The following is a 24,639-nucleotide window of genomic DNA, read 5'->3' on the forward strand; positions in this document are numbered from 1 at the left end:
ATATCATAAACCATTAAACAACCATTCCTAACTATATTAGTTGCAGATTAATATATAAAATTATAAAATTCATACTATGGGGCTACTCAAACTTTGGAACCAAATTGATAATGTTCAGTATGATGGACTAGATTCAAACCATGTTCAAACAAACTCAACTACTTTACCCTCTCAAGAAAACCTTCTAATGCATTGGTGCAAGTGGTAGTATAAGACTTTAGTGAACTGCTAAAAGTGATGCCACAAACCTTAAATGAACTCTTGAAAGTGGCACCTTCTTCAGCTAAAACGTAGAAAATTAATAACATTATGAAGATAAATATGTAAACAATACATTCTATAAACAATGTCCACATTGATTATCTATGACAATGAATTAGGAAGTTATAAATTTGTACAAAACAAACCAATGGTTTAACAAGGACATTTTCTTTACATTGTATCAGATATTGTGATGCTGTAAGAAAATACTGTCACGCATTGCCAATTCAGCAATTAAAGGGCACTGAATCCATCTTTAAAGCGTTAATGATGACAACTCCAAGAGGAATGGATCGCAAAGGTGACCAGCCTGTAGACAGCATGTTGCAGGCTGTGTCATCTATAAACAAAGTTGTCGAAAATACCTTCCTCTTGCTTTGACCTGTCACAATGATAAAAATTGCATTAAATCTAAATGATCTTATTAGAGAGCCGTGACTCCAGTCAATTCTACAATCATATATATACATTAACACATTAATTTTAAGCTTTTATAAAGAATTTTAATGTATTGTTCAACAGTTCTAGGTAGGTTTTATATCATTTTTCAAATGAGACTAAAGTGTATTGTGAAACTAATTAAAACACGGATTTTCTATCATTTTTATTAGGTTAACAACAATCTAACATATGCTGGTAACAGGTAAACAAGTATTGTTTCAACCTTCACCAAATCTTCAGTCTACTTACTCATTTTGCAAAAGAAAACGTATGTCATTCCAAGAACATTTGTTGAATAGATATGTTTTAACACCTTGAAAACTACAGATATAGCACATAATTTTTAAAGCATGAATCCATTATTCTACTGCATATTTCCTAAACAAGGCAAATATATACATCAAGCTTCTATTAAACATACAGTTTGGAAGACTACAGTGATGATAACAGAAGGGACATAATCAAAGTGATAAACTACAGTCTTTAAGGGAAATAAAAGACTTCCAGAAATCATTCTGATGTGCTCCCACTAAAAGTTGTTACATAATTTCGGACTCGTCACCTCACCAAACTTTTAGCAAGACATTATTTTATCCGTCAAGCTAGTAGAAATTATGGTTGGGCACCTTGTCCTAGATTTGTGTATTCATCCATCAACAATGTTTCCAACAATATGTTGAATATAAATTTTATGATCTCAAAAAAAGTCATGATAAAACTTTTTGAAAACCAACAATCTCTACAAACAAACAAAAAAAGACCAAAAGAAAATATGAATCTAATACAAGCAGAAATGTTATTCCCCCTTTCAAAGACAAAACAAACTAAATGGAGATCGATATTCTTATGAGGAATTGAAATGGATTAACACAAATGTTCTGTATACCTCAGAAAAATTTATTAACATTAAAACTAAACAAGTTACCTTTTTTGTGAAGTCAACAAAGAAGCAATTACTTATAAAGTTAGGTATTTAAAGCTTATGATTTTCTGACGGTTTTCTCTAGCACATGCATAATTGAGATGGGTCATATCAACTGGTCTATTAGTGCAAAAGGATGCATTGTGCTGGTCTTAACTAGTAACCCACTTGTAAATCATATTCCCTCTATAGGCAAGCCCAAGATATCCAATGGACATAAAAATTACACAAAAAATATTGACAACAAGACCTCTTTATATAAACTTATCAGCTATCATGCACAACAAAAGCCACAAGACAATCAATTAATATCTAGCTACTGTCTAAAAACTGTTAACCCACTACTCAGGTTTGGTATTTCTATTCCTTATGCAAATGGACTAACCTAGCTGAAATCCACTTCAATCCACATGCAACAGTCAAAATTTCCTGTCCTGTCTTCAGTCATGCATACCACCAAGCCTTGACCCTCTCAGCCCTTCACTCTCCACAAATTAGATGAACAAATTGAAAAGTGCCCAAAAGTGTTAGTCCAAGAGTACTGCAACCAAGTTACAAACAGTGCAATGAGTGCTTCCTAACCAACAAAAATAATTATGAATTCTGCACGACTACAAAAATAGCAAGTATTTGTCTTTTGTTAACAGTTACAATTTGGATGCAAATCATTACAAGGTCTTTGTTACAATATCTTATGGTGAATAAAATCTCATAATAGAGGTATATAATGAAACAACTCAAACAACTCTACAACCTAGGAGCTATCTTCAGCCAACTTTTTGGGTCTCTTTTTTTTTTGCAATCTCCAATCAATCATAACAGACCTCACAACTTTGTCTCATTAAAAATCCTTGAAGACTAACACACTTTACGAAAGCTATCCTCGAAGATTGGCACAAATAATCAAGGAAGCACAAGCTTGCAAAGCAAACTCTATATCTTCAGCAAACAACAGTGTTATAAGACTCAACCAGAATCACCAAGACTCAACAAGTCCCAACACAGTTAAAGCTTACCGAAGCCAACAGACTCGTGACCCGGGTACCTAGCAAATTTGGTCAAGTATGTGTTCTGGGCACAACAAAGCAGCACATTGAAAAAAACTAAACTATATTTTTGTGTTCCTCTCCTCCATTGGGCACTTGAAATTCTGCCTATGATTAGGTTTTTGTCATATTTTTAGGTGCTACTGTAGAATGTTCCTACACATAGCTTTTGTCATAATTTATGGCATTTTAGAGGGGCTGATTTTTCACCATTCTTTGGCTTGTTAATGAAGATTTTTTATTTTTCTTTCGTGAATATCATTGTATTTTTCTATATGTTTATTTAGCTTGCTTGGTTGTAATGAGTGGGTCATTATTAGAGTAGATGACATCTTCATTGAGTGTAAATCCCACTAACTATTTTTATATAGTTGGAGTTACTTTTCTCATTGGTTGTTTCGATTTCTCTATATTCTATATATGTATCCACTGCTCCAACTTTTATTCATTCATGCTATTGTTATTTTTTGTTAATGCATTTTGTGTTGGTATTGTTGTTTTTGGTTAATGCATTTTGTGTTGAGCCATATTGAGTCTTGCAATCTTCTCTCTCTCATTCCTTGAAGCTATCCTTATTCTGCTAGCTAGATTCTTGACTCTTTGTGAATAAGGATTTCAGAGGTTACTCCACATTAGATCTGGGTTCTCAATGCTTTTAGCATATTCTAACATTATTCTGGGCAGACCGCAATCAAATATTTTTAGTTTTCTGTTGGGCAGACAACAGATATATTTTAAATTTTCTGCTAAGCAAACATTACAATAATTTTTTGTTTCTAGGCAGTTGGCCTGTTTCTGGATGTTTCTTTTGTTTCAAGAATTTCCTAAACAGAGTGGACATCCCAGAGGATGCAACAGGCATCCTAGATATAGTGGAAATCCATGTCGATCAAATGAGCAACGTTGCAGACCAAGAGTTCAAGACAATGCAAAAACGTAAAAACTGTACTAATGGAACAGAACCATCTGAAGTGATCCAGCAAATGCAGCAAAAAGCCAAGCAGCTTCTCAAAGACAACTAGAGAAGCAATTTTGGCAATTGGAGCAGTGATTTCAACGAGGTAGCTTTGAAAAAATTAGCCACAAAAAACCCACTTTTCCCTATATTGTCTAGCATCACCAGTATTATTCATAATACATATACATATGGCAGTTAACATTTTTAACTTAGATTGCAGAGTTTTTTAAAATAAATTTAGAGTTTTCCCTGTTTCATTTTGCATCGCCAGTATTTAAAATTTAGAGACTACATAGACTTTTTTTTTTAAAAATTAAAGATTACAAAGATTTTTGCAAAAAATTTAGACATTGCAGAAACTTTTAAAAAAAAATTAGAAATTGCAGAGTATTAAAAAAAGAAATTACAAACATTCAGAGATTGCATAGATTAAAAAATAAATAAATAAATAAAGGTTACATGATTTTAAAAAAACATTACAGATTAAAGACTCCAGAGTACTAAAAAAACAAAAATTTAGAGATTATCCATCACTAATAAAATAAAAAACATACTCTTAATTTATTTTTTCAAACTTTAGAATAATTAATTTCTGCATATATTAAATTTATGTTAACTTTTAAGTTTCAATACATTTCTATCATGAACTTGGATTGAGAAATTAAGTTTCACTTACAATATTATTGTAGATTATTAATTGTTAATTTTAAGTTTTAACTTTTAGTTTACAATTTTACAGTTTTAGTTCAATGCCTATGTTATTTTTTTGTTGCCATGTTGTAGGTTGATTTATAATCACAATGACATCCAACTCCGCATCTGCTTTGAACTCTACAAGTGCAAGAGCAAGTCAACTTGTTGGAAGGAAACCCCCTAGTAGCCGTGACCCCATTTGGGAAGATGGCATAATAGGACCGGTACAAGGACTAATATTAGTACCTAGTGCACAAAGAAGCATAGTGGAGGCATCGATCGCCTCAAATGTCATCTTGCAGGTATTCCTTGCCATGATGTCAAGCCATGCAAAAAAGCCCTTGAAGAGGTCAAAAGAGTGATGGTAGCCCTCCTTGCAGCACTAGATGAAAAGAAATTGGAGAGGGCAAGGCAACAAGCATCAATACAAGAAGCCATTGCTCTTAATTTATCAACAAGAGATGAGGTGGATGTGCAATTTTAGCTCTAGTTGCACTCTACATATATTGGCCAATCTTCATCCTTCATTTCAAATTAATTTTTTTGTGCCTACAAATGAATGAGGATCACAACCTTCATTGGAAGCTACTAAGTGGAATAGAGAGGTGCACAAGGAAGTAGAGAAGGCTTGTGCAAACTTTTGGAATTATTACAACATTCCTTTCAACGTGGCAAGGAGTCCATATTGGGAGAGACTGGTGTCAGCATTGACAATTGCAAGGAAAGGGTTCAAGGCCCCTAGTCCAAGAGATTTAAGTGGCAAGTTACTCCAAGATGCTACTGTAGATGCAAAATAAATTTTGGAAGCTAGAAAGAAGCAATGGCAAAAGTATGGATGCTCAATTCTTTCAGATGGCTGGACAGATGAAAAAAAAACCACTCTTATCAATTTTATAATGGTTTCAAATGGTGCGATGGTTCTTCTGAAGTCACTGATGCCTCCAACATAATAAAGAATGCAGAAAAATTGAGTTTGATGTTGGAGGAGGTTGTTTTAGAGGTGGGCATAGAAAATGTTGTCCAAGTTGTTATTGACAATACAATGGCATATGTGGCAGCTAGTAGACTGCTTCAAGATAGGCATCCAACACTTTTTTGGACCACTTGTGCAGCGCATTGCCTTAACCTTCTTTTGGAGAACATAAGTAAAATTGATTGGGTGAAACCAATCGTAGACGAATCAAGAGATATAACAAAATATATATATAATCACCCATGGGTTCTTCAATTGATGAGAGAGCAAACAAAGGACATAGAACTTGTGCGATCAGGAGCTACCAGGTTTGCAACAAATTTCCTAATGTTGCAAAGCATTACTAGTTTATTGACTCCCTTGAAGTAGAGGTTTGTGAGTCGACCATGGGTAGACTCAACTTACTCAAAGAAGGTTGGCGGAGAAAAGATTGTAAAAAATAATTTTTGATGGTGAATTTGCAACAAAGCATTAGAGATTGCCAAGGTAATTTCAGCTTAATTTAATTTTCAAATTGAATCCTTTATTTTTAAATTTAAAGTTTATAAGTATTTTGTTTCATTGTAAGTTGTAATTTAAATTTGTTTCTACTTTGTACCTTGTAGGTGACTGAGCCGTTGGTGAGGGTCTTGCACTTGGTGGATGGCAAAAAAAATGTGATGGGATATATTTATGAGGCAATGGATGGGGCCAAAGAGGCCATCCAACACTATTACATGGAGGATGCAAATAGATTTGCCCCTATTTGGGACATCATTGATCGGAGGTGGAACAATCAACTCCACCAACCCATTCATGCAATGGGGTACTTTCTCAACCCCAAGTTCTACTTCTCTAGTAGCTTCACGGATGCTAAAGGGGAGGTTATGGAGGGCCTATTCACATGTATTGAGAGGATGACACCTATATGTGCAACAACAAACCTCATCCTTTTAGAGTTGTAGAATTATAAGGCAGCTAGGGGGCAATCATTTTCTTCCAAAATATGTATGGGGAAGAGAGATCCAAACACCAAGTAAGAAAAAGTGAAGCCTTATATTTTGCAAGTTATGAATTGCATATATTAATAGAATATTATTTATTTACAAAAATTAAATATCTTATTTTTTGTTTCTTGGTGGGAAGATTTTAATGGAAATACCCCAAATTTGCAAAGGCTAGCCCTCCGAATTTTGTCTCAACCTTGTAGTGCTTCTGGTTGTGAGTGCAGCTGAAGTTTATTTGACACCATTCACACGAAGAAGCTAATAAGTTGACTCGAAAAAGCCTATAACCTTTGGCTTCGCACAAGAAAGTTGCAGGACTAGCCAAACAAACTCATTGATTTGGGTGGCATTGATCCCTACAAAGATTGGACCGTACAGAATGATAAGGCCTCCTTATTTACAAAGGATGAGGTTGTCGGTTTTGAGAGGCAAGCTATAAAGGATTTGGCTGCAGCAAAAGTAGGGGAGGCTGCATTGGATGACATTGATATGGTGGAGGAGCCACTGTGTAATGTCCCCATTAGGGATTTGATCCTGAGACAACCATTCAGACTTAAAATGAGAACTAGAATATAGAATTTGCCCTAACTGAATACATTTCATTATGATATTTAATTTAAATTTTAAGAATAGTTTCAAAGGATAGGACTTATCTTGATAACTTTCTCGGATCTGTATACTTGAGATATATATCTCCATGTAATAGTGCTGCTTAACTGAAAACTTCAGATTAGAGTCATAATAAGATAGATTCTCCACCTTTTAGGCTCCTTTCATATACCTTCTATTTCTTAGAGATATGCGCTTTAGAGTGGATAATTCTATCAGAGAAATGTCCTCCTAATAATTGTATCTTGTGTCCTCTTCCTAACTGAGCTTTAAACTACTCTTCTTTTCTGATCGCTGCATTTGATATATTTAAACCTTTTATATTGCTATCTTTTAGTTATACATTCCCTAATGTCTCCCAATATCGAAATGAAAGTCCGTTGTCTCCACTATGCCTTTATGAATATTCAGATGTGTACGCTGATATCCCTTACAGTGATACGTTGCTATCCCTGATCTCTGATATAATATATAAACGTATAGAGATGTATTTTTCTTAACAAAATTACTGCAAACTAATCATTGTTTGATAATCGCTTCATGTTCTATATTGAATCACATGACTTGTAGTGTATTGTATTCCTTCATAGTTGCTGCAGATTATATGTATCAAATCGATGCTTTATCTTAATGGTCATCTCTGTCTAGAAAAGTCAAAAGACATTCTCCTGATCATAAAAGATAATTGTTATCATTGCTCTTTAATTGATCTCCAGGGAATGCGATCAGCATTCTACTGTATCTTCTGTCGTATTGAATCATACTTCCTCACTAAAGCCCAAGAGTTGGCTCGGCATGATCGAATCACTTATACTGATATGATGCCATTTCTGATTGACATGATTACAACCAAGGCGACGCTCATCCTGATATCAAACTCGTTCTATAACCAATCTTGATACCCGATTAGAATATGCTCTAATGAGCATATCTACGTACGAAAACAATAGCCAGCCCCCCAAAACCAACCTCTATGACTTTGAATGTGCATGGGTTTCTTATGAAATATCTCATTATTCTGATTGGTTACGTCTCTTCCTTTAGAGCGGGCATATCCTTCCTTTAATCGTGACTCTTCATACATTAATCGTATCCTTCGGTGGGCATCCTCAGTTGTTAACATAAACATCTACTACCCTTCCTTGGCGGCAATTACGGGAATGCTTTTATTAATACATGAATCATTATACATTAGTCTTTGCCCAAGTATAATCTATTTGTTAGCATATCGATATTCTTTTGATTTTCTCAGATCTTTGAGATGCAAGTTCTTCCCATTGAATGTCTATGACCAATTGGCTTATAATGGTGTAACACCTTTGCCACCATTATTCTGTTTTGTATGCATAACTTTTTATTAGATTAGCCATCTTCCCTCTTTGTTACGTAGCTTTCCTTGTCTAGTTGTTGCAAAGGCAGACAAATCTGACATGTGTCATGTGGTCTGCCACTATATGTTTATTTAATAATTAATTAATAGTAATTAATATTGATAGCTAATTAATAGTAATTAATATTGATAGCAAATTAATATTTTATTTAATAATATATTATCACAGAGATAAATGGTTACTGATAGAAATAAATGGATGATTAATCAGTATTAAATAAGTGTATTGATATTTAATTTAATTTAATTTAATTTTTATGTTCATTATTTTTATAATTATTAGCCACTTGTAATGTCCCCATTAGGGATTTGCCTTAGTTCAATCCTGAGACAACCATTCAGACTTAAAGTGAGAACTAGAATATAGAATTCACCCTAACTGAATACATTTCATTATGATATTTAATTTAAATTTTAAGAATAGTTTCAAAGGATAGGACTTATCTTGATGACTTTCTCGGATCTGTATACTTGAGATGTAATAGTGCTGCTTAACTGCAAATTTCAGATTAGTCATAATAAGATAGATTCTCCACCTTTTAGGCTCCTTTCATATACCTTCTATTTCTTATAGATATGCGCTTTAGAGTGGATAATTCTATCAGAGAAATGTCCTATTAATTGTATCTTGTGTCCTCTTCCTAACTGAGCCCTAAACTACTCTTCTTTTCTGATTGCTGCATTTGATATAGGGGAAGAGCACCAATAGTTGAGCATGTATCAATTGTTGTGAGGGTTGTTGATATCTTTTGTTCCAAAAATTGAACAAATAAAACCTATTGTTTGAAACAAAAAATATCAATTTTTGTTAGGAAATGTACCAACAGTTGTTAGGAAATGTACCAATAGTTGTTAAGAAATGTACTAATATTGTAAAAAGTAACCAATCAGGTGATGCCATATTAGCTGCCCAACTATTGGGGTCTCTTTTGCACGCCTATCGGTCTCACTTTTTTTTTTGGGTGTTTTGGACACCTTGGCAAAAAACATGCTGATGTGGCATCATATTTGATGATGTGGCCCTGAAACCTTAGTTGTAAGCAGGGGACTTGCCAAGTAAGCTGCTGTAAAAAAATCAGAGTGATTTGAAATTTCCAAGTAGGATTTTGAGAAGTGCGAAGTTAGGGTGCACAACTACTGGGTCCTTTCCCCTATTTAAACCTTTTATATTGCTGCCGCTTGTAATGTCCCCATAAATAAATATTCTTTTACTTTACTCACACATATTTCTCTGCCCCTTTTTCCAATATTTTTAAATCTTCCGATAATACTGTCACTGACGATAGCCTGTATATATTATGCTGGTTCGCCTACTTGTCTGAATCAACATCATTAATCATTATCGACAATAATACTGTCACTGACGATAGTCTGTATATATTTGAGTACTTGAGATATATGCCTTAATGTTATACATTGCTTCTGCTCAAGTTAAACTCCAAATTGGATCCATCATAAATTAGATTCTTCATAGCTTATGCAATAGTTCTCCCTTTCAACCTGCTATCATTTGTTTATTCCATTGTAGTTGAAATTATAAATCTGCTATTTAGTCAGCTCCAAATCTTCTATAACTCTTCACAAATATGTTTCAATCTTAACCGTCAAATCAGTCCATGAAACCTTTTTGTTGGCATTCTGGTGCATTTTGAATGACCGGTGAATGATATGGTTGTCATTGTTGGCAACATCATTTCCCAAGTCCTCACAGTCTACCGGAAATAAGTTGACCGGTATACAGTGGTTAACTGGCTAAACAGTGTGTAGACAGGCCAAGCAGTGAGTAGATAGGCACACAAGAGGACAACCGGCAAGCAGCGAGTAGACCGGCACAGAAGAGGTCGACTGGCAAGCAGCAAGTAGATCGGCACAGAAGAGGTCAACCGGCAAGCAGAGAGTAGACCGGCACATCGGTACACCGGTAGAGTCTATAACCGACAGACTGGTAACGTTTAGTTAACACCTAGATAAATCAGCAGTCTTCTCCAGTCAACAGGCGGACTTATCGGCATGAACAACTGTTTTGGCAGAGATTCTTGGAATGATTTCTAAAGAGTGATTTATGGCACAGTAACAGAATTTTGAATAGAATGTTTTGAAGGGAAAAGTTGGCAATAGATCCAAAGGGTATTAAATTCACTTAATTCATTTTGATGAGGTTGTTGTTCATGTGGAAAGCTATGTGAGAAATAGTGAACACAGGGGGAGTAGAGCAAAGTGCAGAGCCGAAGGTCAGAGGACCGACATAGTGCAGAGCCGAAGGTTAGAGGACCGGCAAAGTGCAAAGCTGAAGGATAGAGGACCAGTAGAGTGCAGAGCTGAATGTATAAGCAGGAAATCGGTGTTGTACAGAGAAGATACAACCGGTGCAAGATAGAGTTTGGTTTTTTAGTATGATCTGATCAAGCTATTGGTAGCTACGCTAGCAGATCATCTTTATGTTGCTCTCTAACCATTGCAACTAAAATCCCTTAATAGGGTGGACTTTAACAGGTCCCATTGTAAAAATCCCTTAATAGGATGGACTTTAACAAGTCCCATTGTAAAAATCCCTTAACCGGGTGTCATCTTAATTGATGATCTTAAGACCTTTGACAAGGCTACCTTTAACAGGGTAAAGGCACTAACAGGCCTTAGACAAAATCCCTTAACCGGGTGGCACCTAACTGTTGAAATATAGCTAGGTCGTATCCCTTGATTGGGCCGACCTAGCTTGGTAAATGTTTGATGGGCCTTCTTATGTGATTATATTATGAAGCTTGTGAATGTTAAAGGGCAGGCCCTATTTGGGCGCTCAACTTGTGTAACTTGTAATTGGGTCTGGTCCTAAATGGGCATTGTAACTTGTGATTCATGTTGGGCCCTAAATGGGTGATACAATGTAACTTGTTGATGTGATAGGGCTGACCCTATAATAAGTAACTTGTAATTATTATGGGTCAGACCCTATTCTGGGTGCCAACTTTGATACATTTGATTTATGCTAGCCGACTTGAAGAATTAAAGGTCAAGTCGCCTATAAGTACAAAGTATTTATCATTGTTCACATCATCTTTTAGTGAAACTATCTCTGCAATATACAACAGCAAACATCTGTAGATGCACAGCGAACACTATTGGAAGCAACAGTGAATACCCTTGAAGGTCAGCGAACTCCATCCGAAGGGCAGCGAACCTTCCCTTCTAACAGTAGTCTTCACTTGAAGGTCAGCGAACTTTCATTGAAGGCTGTGGAGATCATCAGCGAACTTCATCTTTGTGACAGCAACATCTGCAGATAAGTTCACTGTGTTTAGTTTGTTGATAGCTTCAAGTGTTGAAGCTCAACTGTAAAGAAACAAATGGTTATTGTTTAATAAAGATCTGAGATATTGTAGCTGGGTTTTTCACCTCCAAGAGAGAGGTTTTCCCAGGGTATAAGCGTGTTATGTGTGTGCTTTATTTTAGTTTGGTTTTTTGTTCTAAACTGTTAATCTGATCACTAAAAATTAACACTAACAGTGTCTTTATAATCTCCTAACAGGGATGGCTCCTCACCGGGTGTACTCCAGAAGAGTACAGATTTTGTGAGCTCCTACTCACACCGTGGTTTTCTCCCATTTGGGTTTCCACAAGATAAATCTTGGTGTCACTGTGTATCTTTTCATGCATGCTTATTCTTCTGCAGCAGTTATTTATATTGATGAATGTTAAGTTAATGAGAACTTAAGTTAAAAGTTTTTATTGGCTAAAACCAGTAAAGTGCTGATTCACCCCTCCCCTCTCAGCACCGGTTGGGACTAACAGTTTTAATTTTTTTTTATGTTTATTAACCACTTGTAATGTCCCCATGAGGGATTTGCCTTAGTTCAATCCTGAGACAACCATTCAGACTTAAAGTGAGAACTAGAATACAGAATTTACCCTAACTGAATACTTTTCATTATGATATTTAATTTAAATTTTAAGAATAGTTTCAAAGGATAGGACTTATCTTGATAACTTTCTCGGATCTGTATACTTGAGATGTAATAGTGCTGCTTAACTGAAAACTTCAGATTAGAGTCATAATAAGATAGATTCTCCACCTTTTAGGCTCCTTTCATATACCTTCTATTTCTTATAGATATCCACTTTAGAGTGGATAATTCTATCAGAGAAATGTCCTCCTATTAATTGTATCTTGTGTCCTCTTCCTAACTGAGCCTTAAACTACTCTTCTTTTCTGATCGCTGCATTTGATATATTTAAACCTTTTATATTGCTGCCACTTGTAATGCCCCCATAAATATATATTCTTTTATTTTACTCAACACATATTTCTCTGCCCCTTTTTCCAAGATTTTTTAATCTTCCAATAATACTGTCACTGACGATAGCCTGTATATATTATGCTGGTTCGCCTACTTGTCTGAGTCACACACTGCCACCTATCGGCATGGTGTAGCCGCAGGCACAATCTTCTACACCAAGCAGGGAGCCAGATTCGAGTGCAAGGACCATACCCTCTACCTCCCATTATTTCTCTAGGGTGGGGAAGAGGAAGATGTAAAAACTTGTAACGTCTAAGTTGCCTAGATATGAAATTTATGATGATTTTCAAATACAATCATCATAAATTCATAATAGTTGTTAGTTAGTAGCTAGCTATTGTATCCAATTCCACTACTTGGCTCCGCATGATGATGCCATTTTGTAATCCATATGTATTGAACAATCAAATTTAATAGAACACACTTTATCATGGTTTTTAAATTCATTTGATACATTTTGTGATTGAATTTTGCAAAAACAGAAGTGTTTTTATAAAAAAATTAGTATTTTTTATGTTCCCGAGTTTTTGCCAAATTTTTGCTAAGTTTTTGCCAAGTCAAAAAGTTTGGGCTTGCCTAGTACTCTCCAAGACCAAGTATGCGATCTATGAAATCTAGCATACATTAGTTCATAGACAACGGAGCATCCATACATATGATGTTTAATAAGAAGCCATTCAAAAGACATGAAGAATGCAATGAAGGCATATAGGTGGCATATAGGTAGAGTTGGGCAAATGCTGCCACTTGTCCGGTTACTAGATTGGGCTCTATCTACGTTTGCATTCCTCTGAGTGATGTTATTGAGCTAAATAATATCTTGTATGTTCTTGGTTTAAGAAAAAATCTTCATTCAATTTCTTGCATTACAGATTTCAAATTTATAATGTATTTGTTAAGTTTGATGGTCAGCAAGTGATTATTATAAAACACAACCCTAAAAGTAGTCAAGTTTTGCCCCAAAAAGTTCAAAATCATGGCCTTTACAGGCTACTTGCCGATCCAATTAAGCAGGTATGGCAAGATGCCATAGTAGAGTAGCGTCCTTCTATCAAAAGGAGGGAGTCAACCATGATGAAACTTTTACTCCTGTTGCCAAAGGATTCTTTAAAATGAGGAAGTTTGAAATACTAGAATGAAGTTGGGATTGATGAACACATCCTTCGCAAAGAGGGAGTGTTAGAAACTTTGAGTTTTGGGCACAGCAGAATTAAAAAATCATCCTATATTTTGGTGATTTTTTCTCGTACTCTTGGCACTAGAAATTTTAGCTATCAATAGTTCTTTTGGTATATTTAGGCACTAGTATAGGATGTTACTAAGCACATCTTTTGTCATAATTTAAGTTGTTTTTATTAGTTTATCAAATATTTGAGGTGCTCATTTTTTACCATTTTTCACACTGGTGGTTTATATTTTAGTTTTCTGTTTTCTGCTGGGTGGACAGTAGACATACTTTTACTTTTTTCCAGGTAAATAGCTTATTTTTAGATGTCTCTTCTGCAATGAAAGGCAATCTAGATTTGGGTTGTTTTGTTCTATTTTGGAGTGCCAAGTTCATGAGTTATTTCTGACGTTGTGGCTTTCCATAATTTGTATTCAGGATTTTTCCGAAATAATGAAATTTATTTTTCCAGCAATTGCAGAACTCTGGTTTCAATTAACATCCTATTTTCTTGTACAGAAGTGTGTGCGTATAGGTTATTGCATTCAGAATTGCAGGTTTAATCAAAGTTTAAGTTAGACAATTTATGTTGAGCCCCAGAGTGCAGAATCTGCATACCATGTGCTGAATATTAACAAAAATCAATTTCACCTAAATCAAAGCTATAACCCCAAGAATATATAAAAAGGATCAAGTGAGAATATATACTTTATTTGTACAATTGCTTATTAACAAATGGCCACCACGATTAGGCTAAAAGAATTGCAATGTTAGAAAAACAATAGTAGATATAATGTCTTTCATATTAAGAAAAGTAATCCAATTTCATTATATTTCGCAAATTTAGCCTTTCTAATTGCCCTGCACACAATTGGGTTTGCAAAAGATTAACCCTGCCTGCATATAATTTCACTATTTTTGCAAGTCCTTGGAGACAATAGACTTAATTGTGATATGATCCTACAAGATTAGGGAGTAACTTCAAAGAATAAACACTCACCAGTAAATTGAGCATATAAATATTCAACCTTCTTCTTCTTCTTCAGATTTTTCATTTGTATCTGCAATTGTCTCCACTGTTTGAGAAGACTCATCTGAAATCAGTGCAAACATAAAACATATCTATGAGCTGCCATCCCATATAGAGCTAATAAATGTCTTTCAACAAATCTTTAAATTGAATTAATAAGCTATCTGAAGAATGGATAAACTTTATATAATTTATTGTATAAAGCTGAAATCGCAAATACAATTTTTCTTTGTTCAGGAAAAACCTAGACTTCATATAATCTAGACAGGAAATAAAAGCTCCTTGCATGTGAACAAAAATACAAAATTGACAACTCCTCGTAAGGAGAATGCTATGTGCACGATGATCTAAAAGCCATCAGTTTAAAATCTATGTAAAGTTTTAAGAGATTCAAAGATCATATATGTTTGAAAGCAAGAATAGAAGGTAAAGTTTAAAAAGATTCAGAGATGATATATGTTTGAAAGCAAAAATAGAAAAAATTTAGATGGCAATCACCTGACAACATCCTTCATGTCAACCATCTTCACATGATGACAGAGCACACATTTCCCATGTTGTGCAATGCTATCTATAAATATAAAATGACAAAACTTAAAATATCCAGCATATATTAGTTGAAGGAAATTAAGATTAGACCTCAATCACACCTAGTGAGGGCTGTACCAAGGTCTAACATCAATTAAATGATTGTAGCATGGTTTGAGCTAGATACAAATCTGAAATGTTTTTTTGTTTGTTTTCGCCTGTCAGAACATGTAAAATAAGAAATCCTATAATTCCGAGCATGGATCAAGTGAAACAAAACAAGATTATACCTTGATCACACCCAATGAGTCTTCTACCAAGGTCTGCCATCAATTGAATAGTTTCAAAATTGTTCTACCCAGTAAAGAAAATTAGAAGTTATCTAGTTTTGTTTTCCCTTATTAGAATGGGGAAATGAGAAAACCTAATATACCAACCCTGAATAGAGTAAAAGGAAACTACAATTATACCTCAATCATACAGAGTGAGAAGTCTACCAATGGGCATCAACTTAATGGATTTTTTAAGGTTTGGACAAGTTGTGGGACTAAAACATGTTTTAGTATGGGAACAGGAGAGGTATTTACAGCAGAATTCAATTAGCAGGGTTACACAGCTAATCATTTTACTTAAGGGTATAATTAGAAGCCAAAACACACATGAAATCTGCTTGGACGATAACTTATGGATTTGAGAACTCAACTCAATATCTACATCAAGTAATACACAAGAAAATTTGAGGAAACAATATTTTAAGATGTGAATGTGCTACCGTCACAAATTAGAATTGAAAAGAACAGCAAATGTGCACACTTCTTTGTTTTGGTGATGAAGCATCTGTTGGAGTTAATAATTCAACAATTGTAATTTACTTGCAGATCAAATTTGAAACATCATATGAAAGTCTAAACTTGAATTTTGATGCCATGTATCCATAAACTTGTAAAAAATAAAAATGTGTGCATGTGTGTACATGTGTGAATGGATGAGTGCATACAGAACATGCATGTATGTATGTACCCCACATGCATACATTTGTTCATGTCTACGTCTATATCTATGTACACACACAAACACACTGTATGTATTATGTGCTTGAATTAAGATGTAATGTAAAGCTAGCTAGACTCATAAAAAATGAGATACACACACACACATGCATCTGTTACTAAAATAGCAAACCTCTAACAAAAATGTACTTCAAGCAAACTCCTCGGATACAGAAGATCTGAATATCACACCTTTTTTAAAATATAACAGGCAACCCAACTCTTACTCTCACAAAATTGATATAAACAAAAACATTCATCTTTTATCAAAAACCCTGCAGTATCTATCCCCAAAGCCATTTAACTCGACAGTTATAGATCACAGAATATTGAAATTCCAAAAATGATAATATTTTCTCTAAACTGTGCGTTCATGCTTTGAGAATTCCACAAAAAAACATTTTGAGATATAATATATTTTGATACAGCTATGCTTTATCCAGATACATTACCAGAATCCTTTAGTAGTTTTTATGATTATCCAAAAACCTGATCGACTCAGTTCACACCTATCAACTGGGTTTTTCCTCCCAAATTGGGGGTTTCCCAAGTGAAAATCATGTGTCAGTGTGTTATTTATATCTGCGCTTTATTTTCCAGTTTGTTTGAGCATAGTTCAGCTTACAAAGAAAAGAATGACAATTCTAAACAGCCTGTAAGAATCTTTTAAGTGATTTGTACACTATAACGCATAGTTTTGTACTGATTACAGTGCAAGAATATCCTCTTGAAGTTTCCTGAGTTGCAAGGAAGTTTTGGGAACATTCTTCCTTGCAGATGGTCGCGAGAGAACATTTCATCCCTGTCCCGAGCCTTGGGTACATCCTCATCCTAGAAACGCCGACATTTTGAGGACAGGTCACCATGATATATATAGTATGTACACCTTAATTTTCACAAACATGCATAAAATAATGAGCATGGTTTCAATGCAATTCTAATAGAAAATCATTAAGGGGACACCAAATACCACATTAAAATTCATCCAATTCCAATTTTAGAATTCAAATTTTCTAATTTATTTTAACCCAAAACGCAGAAAATTTCTTCAAGACTCCATCCTAGTCTTCCACACCATTACCAAAAACAAAGATCAAATCACCTCCCACATCTAATTCAATCATTTACCCAATCTTTTTCAAGTCTAAACAGGTTAGCCATATCAACCATCAAAACATCATCATCCCTACAAACATCAGACAACATTCAAAATCCACACAAAAATCAAATACACTAGATCTACCTTTGCATGTCACTCACAAGGTCTCAGTCCAAGAAAATAATGGAGTCAAATTCAACATGGGAAATGCCTTTCATAGAGGATATAACAAATCAATCCCCGTCATGACATGAAGAACAACCTCTTCTAGATCAGCCCGAACATTCACCAAGAATACAAGCATTTGCACAAGACCCATACAATCAAAAAATGATGGAAAAAACCATAAAATCCAACCAAGATAATTTCTTGTAGCAACTAATTCAAAATGGGGCAAAATTCCCACAAGGTTTTGACGTATAAAAAATCCTAAGACAAAACATTACAAACACTCCCTTTGAGAAAAACATTCTTCCAACACCTTCCTAGATTTCAAAACTTCTAAATGAATTTCATCAACTCGTTAGAAATTTAGGATAATTTCCCTAGTTGTTAAAAAGGTCAAAAGATTTAAAGGGAGCTCCAGCCTTATCCAAAAGCAGCCCCCTAGCCGGCCATCCTTGAAACATGTCTTAGCATCACCATACGGGAAATGTTGGGCAAGCATCTACTACTAAGATAACAAACCTCTAACTCACTCGGGCAGAGATGGCAGGTAGAAATAGAGGCGTTGTAGAAATAGAAAAGATTTTTGATACAGAAGATGGAACAGAAATGCACTTCAAGCAAGTTATCAGACACAGAAGATCTGATATAATGCCCAAATTTAACTAGGCATGACTTGCATTTCTTTTTCTGATCTACAATTACCGTAACTACAGTATTAGCTTGCAGAAATACATGCACCAGTGCTGTTAACTCCCTGACAACACTAAATTGCTGTTGAAACAAAAGCACTATAGCCCTTGTTTCTTTTATTTTATTACCACAACTACAGAGTTACATTGGATAAATACATGCGCAAGTGTTGTCAACTCCCTGGCAACAGTAAATTGCTCTTGAAACAAAAGCACTATGTAAAGGTGCTGCAACAAGTGCGCACATGTGTTGCGTAAGGGAGGTGGCAACCTATTTTAACTATAATAAGCTGCCCAAGTCTTGATTTCACAAAATAAATACATTAAATGTTTTATCAGAACTCCTACAGTATCTTCCAGCCTTAATTTTGGCTAGCAGTCACTGCTTAATTTTTTAGGAGTAATTTGTGGAGCTGGTGGCTCCATGCAGCTGCTAATTTTGCTGCTTATTTTTAAGCAGTTATTTTAATTTTGCTGCTAACAGTATTAATATTATTTTTTCACATAAAAACATTTTTTTCAATAAGGAGTTGCTGCTTATTTTCAGCCCCTTTTTCTTCATGGCTTAATTTTCATTTCCTAAACAATAGCAGCTCCACAATAATAAAAAATAGCTGCTCCACAATAATAAAAAACGATTCTATATTATGCCTTTTCCATAATTTTCATTCCCCATTGGAACACTATAACTGCTTAAATATAAGCACAAGATACACTTAAGCAACAGCATGGGAACATTGCTTATATTTAAGTAGAGTTAAACAGCTGCATGGAACATGGGGTAATAAAATATTCACAAAAATATGATATTTCCTCTAAACCTTGCAGATAATGCATTGAAATTCCATCTATATACAGCTGTGTTTCATCAAGATCCATTTCCAGAAAGCTTTAGGCAGTCTTTATCCGAATATCTAATTGACCCTAACAATTAAGAACCACAGAACCTTGATATAATAAAATAGAACATACAAAGTTACAAACACTCAATGAGCTTTGGCAAAAATCTAGTCCTCAAATCTTTACAGATACAGAATACGTATAAAAACACGCTTATGCTACCCAATAACACAGAAAAATTTATAAAAAAACGTACCTTGGATGTAATAGGCCGTGGAAGGCCATCCGCGCTTTGCCGTTGAAAACAATTGCAGATCCTCGTGAGACAATTTACTATTAATTGCGACTTCAATAATATCCCCCAGCTTGGCAGGCGGGGGCACCCAATAAGACATCCCGGGGCGAAAAGGAAGCCACACAGGGGCCGCTCTTTTCACGGCCATTTTATGAATTGTCTCCTCCAGTGTCTTCACGGCAAAGGCCTCCATCTCACCGCCCTCGAGGTGCACCTCTATCAACTCCCCCCGCCTGTTCCTCCTCCTCGAAGATCCTGACTTGTGCCTTACACTACCTGCTCTTGAACTTTGCCCTAATTCAAAACACTTTTGCCCTGACTCGTGGTTTATTTGCCCTACTTCAGGAGATTTATCCAGCAAATGACCACGCAGCAATCGAGTGACGCAAAGGCTCCCTCGCGCCATCATTTTGTTGATATGTACAGAAATATGTGGTTTTTTACAGATCCGAAATTGGTGTGGAATTGCAGGTCAAGGGTTCAAAACGAGGGAGGTTTGGTTTTGTGATGTCTATATTGGGTGGATTTGGATTTGGATTTGGAAGTAGCGCTGTTGCCGAGACTGTACGTCTGCTTTGCTGTTTCTTTTAAATTCATTTATATTTGCTAAAGCAGTTTTGATTCTAGATAATTGGTGGACCGATGACGTCTGAATTTCCTCGTAAAGGGAATTTAATAACACTTCGAATTGCAAAAGCTGTTTAGCGAGGCGGTTCCATGGGGCGGGCAATTGTTTCTAAAACCATTGGTCACACTAAACATTTTCCTACTTTTTCCGAGAAACCAAGGATTTTCCTTTTTTAAATTATTTGAAGCTCTTTTTTTTTTACTAAAAAATATTGTTTTTGTCTTTTAAGTAGCTTATTATCATAGTCTATAGGGGGAAGAGCACGAGTAGCTGTTATAGTTCCAATAACCGTTTACTCTTGCACATTCAATCCTCCAATTACTAACTTTAAAGAAACCTAAAAGATGATAACTAAAAGTTCATTAATAATTTTCACATGTACCTATAGCCGCCCACTTTAGTTCGAGTAGTTAGCATTTTTGGACCATAATTGACCTACTTGTGCACCTTTATTGGTACCCATAGCACATGACTACTGGGGCATTTATGCATAAGTATCGGCAATTTTAAGTGCATGGCTATTGGGGCATCTTGAAGTTTATGTATAATTTTTGACCCTTGTGCACATAACAAATCTTACAATGTGCATTGTTACTACCCAAAAATCAGAATAATAGTTATAAGTAGTTAAGTCGCATACATAGACAACCAAAAAAAATCTTCAAAATCTGATGTTTCGAATTTGTGGGTGGGTGAAATTAACTATAACGGCTACACCACTTCCCATATATAGTGTAAGGATATTCAAATATAATTCTAGTAGGGTTTATTAATCTTAGATCTTAATTTAGTGGGTTATAATTCATTTTTTTCCAATGGTTTGAGTTTCTATAAATAATTGTACATCAATCTCATCTCATTGGATAGTCGATGTTACTTTATTTTAATTTATCAATATTTTTGTTTGAAGTTGATTGTTAATATTCAATTTTTTATAATTTATTTTTTATAATAATTTAAGTTTTTACAGATGATTATTTGATGATCTCGTATCATAAGACGGTTAATGCTAGTGCCCTTTGATCGTGCATTTAGATAGATATAGTTCATTTTTTTTAATTGACTTGAGTTTTTACAAACAATCATTCATTGATTTCATCTTCTTTTGATAATTGGTGCTACTTAATTTCAACATATCAACAATTATGTTTGATGTGAGTATTGACAATTAGATTGGTACAATTCATTTTTCCTTAATGATTTGAGTTTCTACAACTAATCAATATGATATTATATCATTGAACAGTCGACACTATTACATTTTGTCATATCAAACTATTGACAATGGAGATGTTTGTTTTGAGCTTGAAGAAAGTTTGAAATTTTGATATTTATGGTTAGTGCTAATCACTGATTCATATATTCTCGGATGACCAACACCTTTTAGTGGTGTTTCTTAATTAGCACATTGAAAGATTTAACGTCTTGATGTTGCTAGTAAGTCCCCTCCAACTCTCTTAGTGAAATTTGCTACATGTTGATGAAACTTTTTCATCAACTACTTCTTCGTCAACATTAATGCTTTATCTTAATAAGAAGCTTTGAGCTAGTTGGATATTATAGTTAACATTTTGAAACCACGTGTTTAGATTTACTATGATAACTTAATATTACTACAACTATAAAAGTTTAAAGATGTTGACTATAGTGCACCACAAATGTTGTTGACTACAAAAGAAGCATCCTAACAAAAATCAAAGCTTTGGTAGTCACTACCTATTATATCCTTCTTTGGTTACTCTAGTTGTGTTTTTCCTTATTTGTTAGATGGTCTTTGAACTCTAGTATGTTATGCCTAACAAAGATATAATAAATAGGGTCCTTACCTAGAGTTATCCTATTTGAAGTAATGCTCATTGACAAAATTTATATGCCAATACCTAATTAATTTTTGTCATTTGGATCAAATCACAATGGATAAAGTTTAGTTAAATATTGTAGTTGTAATGGGCCTAGTAGACATGTGCAAAACGTGGAATTTGAATAGGGGCCCTACTAGAATTCATAGTTATCCTAGGCAGGGCAATACTCATTGAAATTTTAATATTACATTACCTAATTGGCTTTTTGGCATTCATCAAAAAATAAAGAATAGAGGAATTTTGTTAGATTTTTTAGTTGCAACTACCTCGATAGACTTGTATATAAAATTTGGAAGCATATACAAGGCACGTATATCATTTTACAAAATTCCTCAAAGATATGGTATCTCATGTAATGTCATGATTACAATATATGCACATAAGAAGTTTTTTGTTGAAAGTGCTTTACAAACTTTCATGCAAATATGATTAGCAAGTGAAAAGCCAATTTTCACATTATAGATTTATTTAAGATGAAAATGGAACTAGGTGTGATTAGGGCCAAGATCCACTTTCACATAAATATTGGAATACAAAGCCACCAAGGATGTGATTAAACTTGACTAACTCTTGTCAAAGAGAGTCAAATGATGGCTCTATTCATTTGTTGTGTGGAAAGAGTATGAACTCAAAATGAGGTGATATCAAACTAAGATCTAAGTGTAATGCAAATGATAACTTAAAATATTGTAACAAATTGATACGCAAATAGAAACTTTGTAGCAGGTACAAAATTGGATAGAAAATACAGAGGTGCACCTATGACTATAATCTGGAGTTGAACTCACTAGACCAAGGCACCCAAAGTGCACTGATCTTCTTGCTTTTGTGCACAAACTAAATTGGGGCCTCCTAAGGACCTATAGGTTTCTCCCTTGAAATTTGACGTAGTTTTTTAGGGACTAGGATACCCAGAACACCCTGGTCCTAGACGAGGGTTCCTAGAGTGCCCTAATCCAAGGCTTTTCTATTATGATGTTGGGTATTGACCTATATTTGTCTCTTGATTGTTATTTTGTCTCAGTGTCTCCATTTAGAACTCGTAGTTGCACACTCTAAAAAAAGTCGATATTGAAATTGTAATAATGTGTGCACTCTTGAATCTTAAGCACGTCTAAGATTGTTGTGAGCTAAGGTATGTAAATGAAAACTAGAGTCTACTTAGATGTGCTAGAGAAAAACCCTAAAGTGATATTGATGTAAATGAATTAATGCATAAATAAATTAAATGTAAAATATCAGATTTGGAGCTTAATTGTAGAAATATGAAAACAACATGAAACCATGCTAAATCCTTAGGAAGATATACAAGCCAATCATTAGTCGATGATTCCCTATTATCCTCCAATATCTGTTGAAGTTTCCATGGTCGATGAATGTTGATGAATACTTGATGATGAATGAGTTGTAGATCAACTTAAATTCTCCTAAAAGCAACACCTTCGCTTCATAAGGATATATCCAATTTCACATCAATGTTGTATATGCTTGCTAGATTGGATCATGAGGAAAATAATTGCTTATATATGAGATTCTAGGTTTGATTTGATAAATGGCCAACCTTGATTTTTAATTTTTCCACACAAAGCTAGATTTGAATAGGATGGGACTGTTTTATTATCCTCTCAAATTTTAGAACAAAAAGTGTGGTCCAAACGTGTTAATTTTTGTCTAGGTCCTGACACTTTCAGCCCAACTATTTTAAGAATGCATGATAATAGGGTTCTATGTCAGAATTAAGTTTGTGCAACAATATATGATGTTTAGATAAGGGAAATATTGTTGGAATACCCTAGACCATTGAAAGGGGAGGTGAGTTAGTGGTCTGTAAAAATCAATTCATTTAACAAATAAATACTTAAAATCAGTGGCACGCAAGTTGATACTTAAAATCAGTGGTACAAAACATATATCAGACTATAAACATAAGAATAACAACATAAAGGCATATATCAATCCATAAGATAGTTGAATCATGTATGCACATCACACAACAGTAGTGTTTGAGTGGAAAACCCTCTAAATGAAAAAAAACCACTATGAAAGTAAACTTTATTATGCCTCACTAGTCATAAACCTCACTAGTTACAAACTTTATGCCTCACTAGCAGTATGAGCACTAATGCACAAGAAAGGAGAACAAGCAAAACCAAGCTCAAATGTCAATAAGTTAGTCTCAACCAAAACTAAAACCAAATGATCTTTAAACTTTCCAAATGCTTAACAAAATAGATTAAAAGCATATGATAGAAGCAATAACAAAAAAAATAAAAGAGAAAAGACTCCCTAAGAAGCTCTCATGATGCTCTTGATGTCTCTCCCTTGTTCTTCTCCTCTCCAAGATCCAAAATGCAATGCTTGAGTGTAGCTCTCGATTTTAGCATGTAGCCATGGATGCCAAATGAAGGATTGAATGTGGTTAAAAATAAACTTCTATTGCTATGCAAATGGACAAAATAGAATTGCTATGAGAAAGCTAAGTAGATATGCCTATGCAATTATAATAACAATGTGAAAGATGTTTCCTCCTTTGCTCGAGGATGAGGGTTCCTTATATAAGCAAAATGGTTGATTGAAGGGTCAAGATTGATATAGCTTAGCAAGGGATATGATTGCATGAGGAGGGCTTGATCCTCAATCCATGTTTTCAACTTCCACCAATGCAATGGTGACAAGTGGCATCATGAGAGGGCTTGAGAGGACATGAGGGTAACC

General features: G+C 34.7%; 1 protein-coding gene across 1 annotated transcript; it reads right to left on the reverse strand.

The window, feature by feature from the left end:
• Window positions 1-322: 322 nt before the first annotated feature.
• Window positions 323-20,182, reverse strand: LOC131075823 (uncharacterized). The gene is made up of 3 exons (XM_058012723.2): window positions 19,396-20,182; window positions 14,737-14,830; window positions 323-643 (listed from the first exon to the last, which is right to left on the reverse strand). Exons 1-2 carry the CDS (start codon window positions 19,841-19,843, stop codon window positions 14,760-14,762), a joined length of 519 nt encoding a protein of 172 aa, XP_057868706.1. The 5' UTR covers window positions 19,844-20,182; the 3' UTR covers window positions 323-643; window positions 14,737-14,759.
• Between the last annotated feature and the right edge of the window lie 4,457 nt (window positions 20,183-24,639).

The sequence above is a fragment of the Cryptomeria japonica genome, chromosome 3 (genome assembly GCF_030272615.1).
Source record: "Cryptomeria japonica chromosome 3, Sugi_1.0, whole genome shotgun sequence".
Taxonomy (NCBI): Eukaryota; Viridiplantae; Streptophyta; class Pinopsida; order Cupressales; family Cupressaceae; genus Cryptomeria; species Cryptomeria japonica.